Below are 13,756 nucleotides of genomic sequence, written 5' to 3'. Positions count from 1 at the left end.
AATTTAAGCTTGGCTTCTCTTTTGATCAAGTTTGTGGGATTTTCAGTGTATACATGAGAAATTTCTTGATTTTTTAAAACTGATTTTATGTTCAGATCATGAGGTCTTGTTTATAAACTAGAAAGAAAATCACATTTATAAAACAGAATAAACATTTTTCTTTGGATATATAAATACACTGCATCTTCATAATCAGATCTATCAGCTTCACTTAAAACAACGGGATCTTCTAGCTCTTTTTCTCCAGACTCTTTTTCTCCAGATGTACATCAGTGCTAAGTAACTAAACTAAACTACATCTGTGAAGTGTTATTATAACTCGTGGCTACTTTCAGAAATTCTACTAGCTTTGATCGTGATGTCTGTCCAGGTTTAAATATCCTTCCCATTATTTTCCATTAGCTGAACTGAATCTTCCTTCTTGCAATAAAGCCAATTACTCTTCCTATCACAGCAGCAACTCTCTAGATTCATAGATTCTATTTTCTTCTCAATCAGCTATAGAAGAAATAATTCCCAGTCCTTTCCTATTTGTCTCACAGGAAACAGTTCTGAAATATCTGCTTGTTCTTGATGTTCTCATTTCAGTCACCCCTTCATTTACAGAAGCATGAAAAGGCAGCATGTCTCAAAAATAAAAAAGAAGAAATAAAAGATTTTAATTGTTAAGGGGAAAGCACTGCAAAATGTTAAAGATCACATATGATGACAGAAGTATGATGAAATCAGTTTCTAGCAGCTCCTGTGTTACATTATTGAGAGGCCTACTTTATCCACCCCTGTAGTGGCTAAAGTAGTCTTTACACTGGGGTTCTCCCTGTCAAAAGGACACTTCAGGATCAAGAGACAGTTGCCAGAAATGTCTGTGACTACATGAAAAACAGTCACAATGCTGAATAGCAGGAAGGACCAGGCCTGTATCCCTCTTTCCAACCATTACCTATTAAAGTACTGATATTCGTCAACTTCTAAAAAAATTAATTTGTACTCATCTAAATTAAACTTCAGTTGCTATTGAGATGTATTTGATATTGAATCCCAAAGTAAAGCAAGGACTGCCAAAGGAATCAATTTTTTTCTAGATTAGAGGTATGAGGAAAGAATTATCCATTGGCAAGGTGTGTTTTGGGCAGGCACAGGGGGAACATTTTACCAGCATTCTCCAGATATAGTAACTGAGACTGTCCACAACAACTGAGACTGTCCACAATTAGTCACAAAATTCAGAGCAGTAATTATAATTTATGTTACCCCACGCCAGTTTACTAGATGTAAGTGAATTGCTCACCAACATCCTTCCAAATACTGATTTGCTGTTGCTACTGGCTCCTCATTTACGCCTGCTTTCTTCTAGCTCCTTACCTACTCTCCTAGTTAAACTACACTCTGTTTTTTCACCTTATTCTTTCACTTGATGCCTCATTTTTATATTTCCTGTCCCACTGTCACAGACACGGGGAACTTCCCTTCAACTTCTCCAGGAATCAGGCATTCCTACTAACACCTTAAATCTGTGGAAAAGCCTCCAGGTTAGGATGTCAGGTTGCAATAGGAGACATGGGCGTTGCTTTCATGGGTGCTTAGGGGAACTATCACAGAATCAGTTAGATTGGGAAAGAAACCTATGAGGTCATCGAGTCCAACCTGTGACCAAACACCATGACCTCAACTAAGTGGACATGACCATGACACTAAGTGCCACGTCCAGTCTTTCTTCAAACAGCCCCAGCGATGGTGACTCAACCTCCCTGGGCAGCCCATTCTAGTGTGTAATCACCCCTTCCGTGAAGAAATTCTTCCTAATGTCCAACTGAATCCCCCCATCCCCGGGGCTGCTTAGGACTATATCCTCTCGTCTTGTCACTAGTAGCCTTGGAGAAGTGGCCAACCCCCACCTGGCCACAGCCTCCTTTCAGGCAGTTGTAGAGAGTGATAAGGTCTCCCGTGAGCCCCCTTTTCTCCAGGATAAACACCCCCAGCTCCCTCAGGTGCTTCTCCCAGGACTTGGCGCTGCAGCCCGTTGCCCTTCTCTGATCTGCTTGGCTGTGGGATAACAGAGCCCCGAGAGCCACAGCCCCGCGGCTGCGGCGCTCCTACGCCTTTAAGGGCGGCACGGCCGCGCCCCCACGTGTGCGATCAGCTGACGGCGCGTCCCGCCCCGGCCCGCCCCTGCCCCGCTCCCTCCGCCGCGAGGTGCGGGCGGCAGCGCGGCTCTGACAGCGCCGCCGGGGCAGCGCCCGCGCCCCCCGCCCGCCCCCGGCGCGCCCGCCCGGCCCCGCCGCGCCAGCGGCCCGCGCCGCCGGCCCCGCCGCTTCGCCGCGCCGCCGCTGCCCCGCCGGCCCAGCGCTGCTGTCAGCCGGGGCCGGGCGCCCGCGGCCCCTGCGGAGAGCTCGGCAGCCCGGCGCCCGGCGCCGCTCCGGTACATGGATTACCTGGTAGGTTCCAGGCGGCAGCGGACCGTCGGACATTTTACTGAGCGGCTGGGGCGGTATGGGGGGCAGCCCGGGGCCGGGGGGCAGCCGGGTCCGGCCGCGCTGCCGCGCCCGGCCCGGCGGGCTGGTAACGGGCGATAAAGCGGCCGAGCCCCGCTCATTTGGCCGCTATTAGGTCGCTAAAGCCGTGACCCGGGTCGCTGTTTTTTTCCTAAATGCTGGAGCTTACGGCATGCTTCAGTGAACTAAATTGCTACCGCGGACGGGATCAGCCGAGCGCCCGGCCAGCTGGTGTTCGGGGGTAGTGTTTATGGCTCTTTAATGAATATTGGCTTCATTCGTCTGTGAAAGATCGTATCGCGGGCGTGCACCTCAGCTGGGATCGTGGCTGGTGTTTGCACTCATCCGCGCACCCTCGGCGGGCAAAAACACTGTGGCGCGGCTGGCTAATGAGCAGGTGGCTTTGTTTTAGTGTGGTACCCGCTTACCTGGTCTTTTCAGCCTAGCAGTGGGGGGGCGTAACGAGCACATCCCATCGCTTTAGTCCTGCTGGCATCCCGTTGCTCCAGTCTTGTTGCTTCGAGCCCTGCACTGTGAACTGGTGCCCGCTCCTTCACCGTGAAGTGCTGCGAAGCGTCAGCTGGGGCAGTGAAGAGCAGGTATCTTCTGGTCATCCCTGCTTGTTGTTGGTGTCAAGTGCGACCAGGAAGTATTTGGAGTCAGAATCTTGACTCTGTCATTCATACTTTTTCACTCGGAATGCTCATGGGTGTAGGCTTTCAAGAGAGGGTCATCAAATGCAACAGAATCTCTGGAGATGCTCTTTATAATGAACAGAATATTTGCCTTGCTGAGATGAGAGCTGCATGCAGTGTCTGGCTTTTCCTTTTCTGGCAGCTAACTAAACCAGCAATATGTTAAATTAATACTTCACTAATCTTGTGTCTGTGGAGCTAAGATTTATTTCGATTTATTGAGCCTTGCAACCCCCAAAAATGTTTTAGGCTTGCCTTTCTGAACTGGAATACTAGACACTAGAAAATGAGTCCTGTGTGGCAGAAATGGTAGGCAGACTTCTCTTTCACAACCTAGTTAATGAAATACTGATAATGAACTTGCTGGGTATCAAGTGCAGCCTTATAGCTCCTTGAGAGCCTGGAGCTGTTTCTGATGGTTTTTTTTGTTTTTTTTCCCTTTATAAACTTATGGCCAGATGAAACTGGCCATTCTGTACTTTTTCAAATGCTTGCATGAACCTTTGTGATTGCTACAGGCTGTTGTGTGGAAGGCAAACCACTCTGAGAACAATAAATTTAATAAGCCTTGCAAACTAAGAGGATGTTTTTGTATTAACTACAGAGGGGTGGGGATTAAATAGCTCAACTTTTTTTCTTTTTCTTCCCCTGACTCTTGTTCTCCAGCTGATCATTTGCCTCTTTTTTGTTGTGTGGCCTTCTTTGGTGTCAGTTCCGAAAAACCTCATCGATCATGAGGTTCAGGCACCTCAGGAAGTCTGCTGTAACAAAACAAAACAAAACAAAAAACAAAACAAACAAAAAAAAAAAAGATGGTGAGTTAGGCAACTGGTTGTGTACCCAGTCTGCCCTGATATAAAGATGGGCCTACTCTTTATCAAGTTACAGTGTGACTATTAATCTATACCTGTAGAACAATTGTCTCATTATTTCCATAGCAAAAAGAGCTGTACATGTAAAGGAATTTTGTGCTTTGTGCATTTATGTTGGGTTCTTGCACGTACATGGGCATGAAAACACAAACAGAAAGTCTCTTTGCTGGTTCCTCATGTTGGGTACCTGTGTTGCAGCCTGCAGCCAGTGAGGTTTTCTCCTGTGCTTGCAGTGTGAGGCAGAGAGCAAAGGATGAGTTGTTTCCTCTTGCAGTAGTGCTGAGACAGAGTATTTGACAGAGTTCTGGTTATCAGTGGGGCTGAGTGAGGGAGTATAGTGGAAGGACATGTGGACAGATGAGGTCAGGTTTGTTGCTGCATGAACTCGGGGGTCAGTGCATCTCTGCAAGGAATCTACCCTCTTCTAGCCAGAAGAGTCTAGCCAGCTCTTCCCAAACTTGCATAGGAAGGTTCTTTTCCTGATTTTAACTGGATAGGACCTACATTGATGGAAATGTCTTTTTTCCATTAAGAAGCAGATACCAAGAAGTACCGAACATCTGAAGCACCTTCCAATGTTATCAGGTTATTGAAAGCATTTGAAACCTTCTCATAGTGAAGTCATTTGGAGCCAGCTTGGACTATGGCCTGAAACTTTTATGGTTTCTTTTATACTTTTAAACTTTTATACCCAGAACCTGCATACTGCCTTCCTTGTGATCCTTGATTTATGGCTAATACCATTTGATAATAAATTGGTATTACAAAAGGATCTTCTGTGAGGCTCCACTTTGTTTTTGGAGTTTTACATTGTAACAAAAAAGTATCACTGGCCTCTGTATCTTTGATAGCTAGAAGAGGCTCTCCAGCCTGGTGCCTTTTTTATTTCTGTGTTGATATAATTATGATGTTAGGAGTGGTGTGGTGTTTTTTTTTTTTTTTTCTTTTAATCAACATGGCTAATCCAAGTCCAGCTTCTAAAAAAGAATACATTTTCACCCAGAGGAACCTTTTACTTACATGTGTTGTTCTGCTTGCATTTAGTTAACTCTTTTCAAACATACTATGTGAACACAGCTGTGTCAACGTAGATTTGTAGGTTTTTGTGACTATGTAATCTAGGGTACTGTCTGCTGCCTTCTTCAGCTTCATTCTTGCTACATTATGTCTGGAAGGATTTTAGTGTATTCAGAGACTTGTGTTGGTTGGCCTCTGTTCAGTAGACTATGCTTAATTTAAGAAGTTACACCATGATGCATCTTGTGAAAAGCATGGCATGTGACCAGTCTTACAGTTCTTGCTTGGAGAACTTGTGGGAAAACAATAAAAATGCTTTGGTTTTTCTTATGTGCTGCAATTACAATGCAGATTTTAAGCTCCTGAGTAGACTTTCACAATACACTTCTTCAGTGGAATCCTCTGCACTAGATGAAGTTCCTACATGCTTCTGTTCAGTGTAGCAGCTTGATCTGTGTAGAATTTTTAAAAAAACACTTGAGAAAGTGATGTAGAAATTTGAATCTCTCTTCACAAAAAAAAGGTGTTTGTATTTGCCTAAGAGGTTTATAATAAAAAATTAATAACCTTTCTAATTTTGTATTGTTAGCGTTTTTATTATGATAACTTATCCATAAATTATATCCCAAGATACTAAGTACTCTCTTAGTTGTAGATAAAAATATTTCTTGGGCAGGTATTGAGGAGCATATTCCAACCTGAAATGGAAGATATTTCTTCTTCAATGATCAACTACATCAGCTTTAGTAAATTTTTTTTTTTTTTTTTGTCACTTTTCTGAGGAGTTAAACAGGATCGTGTGTTCTGCAATGCCAAGAGAGTGCACACTCCTAGTGTGCTAGAATCCTTGTTGCTTTGTTGGGGATTGGTTTCTTTTAACTATAACAAGTTTGGGTGGGTTCTTGTTGTTCTTTGTACACTTGTTAGCAGATACAAACTATTTTGCTCCAGTATGCATGCCCATGAAATCTAAAATTTGGTAAGTTTTTTAGTAAGCTCACTAAATTTTTGAATTTTAAATGATTATGTGAATAGGTCTTGAAGTGTCTTAAGAGTTTCTGCTTTGTTTCTGAACAGTTTGTTTGACCTCACATTGTAGATAGATAGTGTTCAGACGAAGTCTTAGTTGGGGGAAGCTGCATAATCCAAATGGATTAAGTATCCATTTGTATCCAATTTGTGTAAGTATCCAAATGGTGTTCTTACAGTGTTAGGTGATACTGAAAAAAGTAAATGTTTTTGAGCAACTTTTCTTTCTTGGGCTGCTTACTTGTAAGACCTTTCTTTTAAATAGTTAGATTCTTTAATTTAATTGGACAGATTATATTCAGAAAGTGGCAATATGGGATAGATCAAGATCTCTTAGTGATTCTGGTATACTGCAGATCCTGTCTTTCCATTGCTGTTGCTAGTTTCATTGTTTGGTATCTGCAGGTCATAGAAAACATTTTTTCTCACATCACAAATGTGTTAGAGAGGCATATGTTTGAAGGTAAGAGTTTTACCTCACCAAAACTTTGTAAACCTGTAGCTACTGTCCTTTGAATAAAGAGAAATGGGTTAAGGTCCATACTAGCAACTCTGTATTTTTCTTCTGAGGCTTATGTGTGATTTGGATACATTGCCTGCAACATGAGCAGCCACCGTCTATGCACAGGGCCATGTCCTCTTACTGTTTGCTGAACGCCCCTCTCATAGGAATTCTGTCTTTTGTCTCATAACAGTAAGGATTATTTGGGCTCTATGTTGACTGATATATCAGCTATCACAGCCTTGAAAATTTACACCTTCTGTAGAGCACAAGGGTTTCTATTTTATTATCCTCCCTTCAGTTTGGGAAGTTGATTAGACACAAGGATAAGGAGTCTGATGGTTGTTTCAAAATAAAGATACAGCTGAATGCAGGAAAGAAAACAACAGTTTTAAGGTGCATGTAACTGTATTAGTGTTTGGATCAGCTGTAAATCTTTTAATTGAAGGAGATGATGCTTGCGGTTGTAGGTTTGCATTGCAGAGTGATCACAGATGACATGAATTTAATACTTTTCAAATTAAACCAGATGGAAAGGTTTACTTCACTAATAGGTTTTACACCACAGGCCTAGATCACAACTAGCGTCTGAAGTATGTAGTAAGAGTACTTGGTCTTCACTTCCAGCTCTTGCTATGTACTACCACACCTGTTGCTCTGCAGTGTGCTTCTCCTGAATTCTTCAGTCAGACATCCAAGCTTCAAGGCAACACGCTGATGAATTTCACAAAAGGTTAGAAATGCAAGCTTTTAGTAAGTGAGAATATCTGTATTTGGTAAGGACAAAATATTCCTTCTAATACCACATGCTGATCAACATTTTTGGCTTGTTGTCAGTATCATCATCTCATGTTTTTAAATTCTGCCAGCTTGTGATGTTTATTCTTTTAAATGGAGTTCTGAAGTTTTGTGATTGTATGAGGATATTAGCTCTCCATTAATAAAAGAAGCATTTTTAGTTTAGTTTAAAACCACAAATGTGGGCCCAAAGAACTTTAAAGCCCTAAGAAAAAAAACACAACAGTATTTAAAATCTTTTGCTTCTTTGTGATTTGGCTCTGTCTTTTGTGCTGCTTTGCGGTATGTTGGTTTTGCTGTTTTTCACTGTGTTTGCAGGATAACTTTCTGAAGTGCGAACTGTCTGACTGTGACTATATAAAAGTCCATGTGGACATAAGTAGGGTATTTGTAATCTAATAAAAGATGGCTCATCTCATGCCAGAGCTCTTCAACATACAGAATTTATTTTTTCTCTCTGGCAACCTGGTAAGGTGACTAAATTAATTGCCAATGAGTGTGTAAGTTCCTTCTGGGGAAGACACAAATCAGGAAATGTAGGTGACAAGTGCTCTTATGCTAGATGCAGTCCTGCCCTACAGCTTTGCTGCTTAGAAGAACAAACAGTAGGGAGAGCATGAATCTTTGATGCTCTGCTGTATGTTTTGGTGGAGCAAGAGGAGAGAAATTTGTTCACAGGACCCACATTAGCTTTTGGCATTGGAGAGTCTGAGTAAGCAAGATGGCATCCAAGATCCACTAGGAGCTGTTGATATGGGGGAAGTAATTTCGCAGATTTCTTTTTTTTTTATTATGACTTGGAGCTTTTGTATGGAACAAACATCTGTTTTCCACATTTTATTAGCTTTTACAACAGCAATTGCTTAGTCTTCCTTTATATGATTTTTGACACTAATAGAGGTGAAAAACTTAAAAACAATTAAAAATGAAGTAATAATTTTGTAAGCTGTAATACAAATTTCATGATAAATACAAATGAGCATTGAGAGGACAGCTCTGGCAGTGAATAAGAGGGAAAAGTGAATACAGAGATTACAAGGGAATTTCATGTTTGTGTTTAGTTGCATATGCTTTGGATGGGCTGATGCAGGGACAAATATTTAGACTGCATATTGAACCCAGGAAAAAAAAATCTAGTACCTCTTTTGATATTCGTAATCAAATGGCAGATGAAATTCAGTGTTGACACATGCAAAATTGCATATATTTTTAGAAGAAGTCACATGGCAGTACAGATGCATGGATAGGCCCTAAAATACCATCAGTACTCAGGAAAGGGAATGAAGATCCTTCTTTAAAATGTCATCTCAACTCGGGCATCTGTCAATAAATTTAGAGTATTAAAAAAGAAAAAGAGGGAAAGATCTCATTTTACACTGTTGAAATGTAAGCATGCTGCATTTCTGGTTGCATCATCTCAGGAAGAGTATTGAAAAACCAAAGAAAATACAGAGAAGGATGATGTGGTAATTGAAGAAAAGCAATTTCTTCCAAGCAAGCAGAGATAAATAGTTACAGCCCCTCAGTCTGAAGAAAAGACAGCTGACTGGTATGAGGAGGTAATATACTAGATATCTTTGAAATCAGACAAAGATTAGGCAATAAGCAATTTTTCCCATATAGAAGAACTTAAAATTATAATCTAGGAACTGTATTTTCATGTGAGTGTAGTTGGTTTCTCTTGTGAAGTAATGCTAGGGATGTGAAAATGAGTAGACCAGGAATTTGTATAGTGTCTTCAAAGACAGGTCCATTGTGGGTGGTATTAAACATGATGTTCGGATATGATGGTGGGAAATTCTGAAGTTATGATTACTGGAACACAAGGATAGGTCCATGAGGTATGATTCCCTGAATATCCTGATGCTTTGCTGTGGACTAAAGACGTCCATTATTCCTCCTCATTGAGGAGGAATCTGGAGTCAGTTTTGGAACAGGAAATTGCAGTTGGAAAATTGAGATATTCTGAGTGGTGTCTGGGAGTGCTGTCTGATGTAATCAGAATTGCATTGACTGCACAGGAGGTGAGACATTTTAATTCAGAGGTATTGATGAAGATACTTAATCTGCTCCAGGGTCACGTAGCTAACAGATTCCTTCTGCTTGGAAGTACTGCCTTGATGTATGAGGAAAGACTATTGACTTTCTGACATCTGTGTTTTAACAAATGTATAACTTCTTATGTAAGGCTCACTACACTGAGTGAACCTGAAACTGTATAGACAACCTGTGTAGAGAGATGATGCACTATACAATGAGTGATCTCTTTTCCTAGTACTTTCTTCTTGCCTAGAAACTTGCATAATTTCAGGTTTCAGCAAGACTGGAGAAAAGGTCCAGAATCCTTGAGAAATGTCTATGCTGTTCTTGCAGCTATTAATTTTCTACTGGCTAATCAGTATCTTTCACTGCCTGAGGCACTGCAGTCCTGGAAACAGTCATGGAAAACTGTTCTACTGAGAATATTGCTAAAAGAGAGGAGATCATTGTTCTCTGATGCATCCACTTGATTACTATTTATGATAACGAGAGAGTTCTTGGATCTAGTGCTATTTCCTGTTCACATATCATTGCTTTTCCATCAACATCAAGTTTTTTCTAGTCTCTAAACTGAGATTTATTTTTCTAATGATTAGGTACAAGAAGATTGGTATTTTAGAAATCTAATTATTCAGCATTAAAGGAGAATATGAAAATATTTTCTGTGTCTTTTATCCTTGAGAACAGCATTAAAAAGAATTTGGGAGTTTAAATTAGAAATGTTATTAATAGAATGTACTAGAGGGCTGTGACATCTTGTGCGGAAAGGGGAGCCTTGGAGTTACTAGTTGGAGTTCAATACACGAGGTTAGCAAACAGCAGTTCTGGTCAAAGTTCCTGCTACCTTTACTGTGGAGTTGTTGTGTGTACTTTTGGGTACCCACATGTTCCTTACAACACATAAGCACTGGGAATTTGTTTCAGGCTTCATATTTAAAGGTACCTTAAAACATGCATATTTTATACACTTGTATTGCTTATTTTTTGCAGTTTTATACACTGAAAAATATGCAGTATACTGCATAAATGTAGAGGTGGAAAAAATTTTGCTTGGAAGATCCAGCAATTTCAAGTGATTGCTGGATTGTATCACTTCATTATAAATGAGCAGAAGTGTGCCTTGATCTTAAGTGTATTGAAGAAACATATCACCAGAAAAAACCTTCTAATATCTTCCTTTTTTGTTTTGCTTTCTGTTTTTTGTGGTCTTGGAGCTGTATTCAATGCTGTGATGTATTTAGGTTTATGTCACAGTGAGTTGAGGTTGAGGTGAGTATTTCTGCTGGGTGGTGCAATTGACTGGCTCCTGCAGTTCTGTCAGGTGTTGAGCCTTTTGATTTTTTCATGAGAACTTGATTAGGATCACCCTCTCCTTTTGCCCATCAAGGTTCTTGAGGCTAATGCTTTCAACTCAGTGCTTGAAGTAATCAGTTGCAGAACATGCTCTAATTAATCTTTTCAAAATCTGGTCTCTTGTAAATATTATGAGTAGGGATTTAATACTGTGTTTGCTGACAAAATAGATATTTAAAACAATGGCTTTGTGAGTTTCAGACTCTGTGCCTGTGTCAGAGCTGAATGAGATTTTTTTTAAACACCAAGTACTGAAATTGGTTTTTACTGATATTTGTACTTATAGCTGAATACTTGAAAAATTGGACAGAGTTTGTTGTGAATGTTGAACAGCTGCAGGACAGACATCTTTCTAAGTCACTATAAACAGCCACATTTTTACAAGGTATGATTAAAATAACAAAGTCTTGGGTGAACAGGAAAGTTAGCCATGAGTTTGCTTTCCAGTAGGAGAAATTATTTAATGTTTGTAAGATGACCCTTTGCTCAGGCAGAAGAGTGCTTTTTGGCAGAGGTGCATGCATATGTTGTTTGACATATTTGATCTGATGACTCAGTTTTTTGGTTTAGACATGTGAAATCACATCTGTAAAGGATTAGTCTTTGTAGAATTGTGTCAAACAAGGTATCTTTCATAGTATTTGTAGGTATATTTTTACATTTTTTTCTTTTATTTTCATGCTTACCGTGTAAAATCCTTTCAGAAAGCAACAATAAACTGTAAGTAAATAACTGTGTAAATTTTCCAACAATCGTTTTGTTGCCCAGTTGTATGGTCCCAAATGAGTTGCACAACCGAAGTAATGAAAGATTATAAGTATCAGGAGTAAACTCCCCATTGCAGCAACAGATTATCAACTATATCTTAATTCAAAGTGGTCACACTAATAGTCTGAAGGATAGTATCACTAAACTTTTAATTATTTAAAGCAATTCTTGTCACTTTTTCAAGGATTAAACTGAAATACTTGTGGGGAGGGAATGTAAATTTTCAGAAGAAAGGGTAAGTGAATGTAATAGATACTAATAGTAGTGTTGGATTTAATGACCCTTTTTACCACAATAGAATATATTTTATAAGCATTATCTTGGAGGCTTGAAGAAGGGATTATCTTAATATTTCACTGGGAAATGCATAAGGGAAACATTAATCAGTACTGTGTGTGACAGAATTCATGCTTTGTAATAATTGAAAGAGCCAGTGGTTTCAGACTGTTAACAGTAGCAAACCCAACAATGGTTAAGTAAGGTAACATGGGATGTATGTTGTTTTATTCTGCTGAAGCAAAGATCTACAGGGGCTTGCTGGAGAATTTGAACTGCAGCTTAGTTCTCCCAGTAATGCATAGCCTGGAAGTAGTGAACAAAAAATAGGAAAAAGAAAACAATTTATAATGCTGTGCTTGTCTAGAATAAAAGCGAACTGTGTAAATGGAGAAGCTATAATGGTTTTCTGCTGCTGCATGTTCACTTCTCTTGCAAGCTGAAATAATAATTTACTTTGTACATAAATTTGTGTCTGCCAGCAACATAGGTTCTGCCAGGATACTGAAAATGCAAATCATTCAATGTTTGCAATATCATCTGGTGTTTAAGTATGGGCTTAAATTGCCACAGACCAAGGTTAAACATTAGGAAACTTTCTAGTAGAAAGGGTAATGAAGCACTGGACTAAATTGCTTGGGAAAGTCATCTATCCCTGGAACCTTTGGAACAAGGTCTGCAAATACTGTCAAGAGGGGTATAGTTTATGACCCCGCCCCACCACTTTGTGTAACTGTAGGATTACTTGAAGTCAGTTCCTATTTCTCTGTCAATTTTTTCTTTCTGGGAGAAGCTCAGAGCACAAGAGATAGACTTGGATGTTTGGTCTTAAAAGCTGAAAAAACCAAAAATCTCCTTAAACTGAAATGGTGTTTCAAGTCAGCATCTCCTTCTCATTAATAGCATGCTAGATTACCTCCAGGGAGAAATGAAAATCAATTGTGCTGAAGTTTGTTTTCAGATTTTTGTGCTGTGCTTTTTGACTTTCAGACAATTCAGTGAAATACTGTTTGTTTAAAATTTAGATATAACAGTTAACAGCAAAAGAAAAATGTTGCTACACATTTTTTTATAACTTGTAATTAATAAGATCTGTTTTTTTTTTGTTTTTTTTTTTTTAAATCCCAATTCTAATTGAATGGGTATTTCAATTCAATTTTTTGTTTTTGGAGGGAGGGAGAAATTAGAAAGCAGATGCTGAAAAGATGTTTTGACTGGTATATTTGAAGTCTGTATCACCCAACATTTTATCTTAGATTATGTGTGAACTTCTTAAACATGTAATGAAAATGTTCTACCTGAAGGCTTTAAGTTTTGTCTTTCAAATACCTTATATAAAAGTAATTCCTCAATTACTCTTCTGAATAAATAATTGTAACCTTAGTTTATTTTACATAGTTGTATAGGAAATATGGCAAACATACAGTAGTTTTTATTTTGGTGTTGGAAAGCTACATTTATTTCCTGGCTTTGTTGTGCTGATTAAAGAAGGTGTTTTTCATCTGTTTCATCAGAAATTCGTAGTCCATCCTCAGCCTCTCTGGGTGACTGCAGAAGACATAGAATTGTGGCATCACAGCAGATTGGAAGTTGAGCAAGTTGAGGGTAAAAATTTTTAATATAATTATTCCCAGTTTAAGAGCAGATTAAATAAAATGTTCTATTTCCATGTTCTCCTTCGGAAAACTAAAGCAATAAGGCTCCAGAAATGTGCAAATGTTAAATTATATGCATTATTCTGGTATATAGAGGAAGACAATTTCAGTGGTGGTAAAGGGAGAGAAAAACATAAACGCAGTAGCTCTTTACAGTCCACTATGAGGCCAAAAAGCACTCTATTAAAATGATTCTTGCAGATTGTTTTTAAATCAGAGCAGATTAAAATAAATGAGACTGAAAGCTTACATGCAAATC

The 13,756-nt window shown here is 39.5% G+C and overlaps 1 protein-coding gene across 3 annotated transcripts in view; it reads left to right on the top strand.

Annotated features, from left to right (window-relative positions):
- Nucleotides 1-2,294: 2,294 nt before the first annotated feature.
- ARL15 (ARF like GTPase 15) overlaps nucleotides 2,295-13,756 on the top strand; it is a 235,825-nt gene continuing 224,363 nt past the window's right edge. The window contains exons 1-3 of one of the 3 annotated variants that reach the window (XM_030258804.4): nucleotides 2,297-2,435; nucleotides 11,503-11,518; nucleotides 13,357-13,447. Coding sequence is in view for 1 of the 3 variants with exons in the window: in XM_030258806.4 (XP_030114666.1) it covers nucleotides 2,424-2,435 (12 nt within the window). In the remaining 2 variants the exon portion in view is untranslated. Of the gene's footprint in view, nucleotides 2,436-11,502; nucleotides 11,519-13,356; nucleotides 13,448-13,756 lie in introns of all 3 variants that reach the window. The other 2 variants (XM_030258805.4, XM_030258806.4) reach the window with 2 other exon arrangements.

The sequence above is a fragment of the Taeniopygia guttata genome, chromosome Z (genome assembly GCF_048771995.1).
Source record: "Taeniopygia guttata chromosome Z, bTaeGut7.mat, whole genome shotgun sequence".
Lineage (NCBI taxonomy): Eukaryota > Metazoa > Chordata > Aves > Passeriformes > Estrildidae > Taeniopygia > Taeniopygia guttata.
Note: the sequence above shows the minus strand (reverse complement) of the source record. Positions and strands in the feature narration are given on the sequence as shown.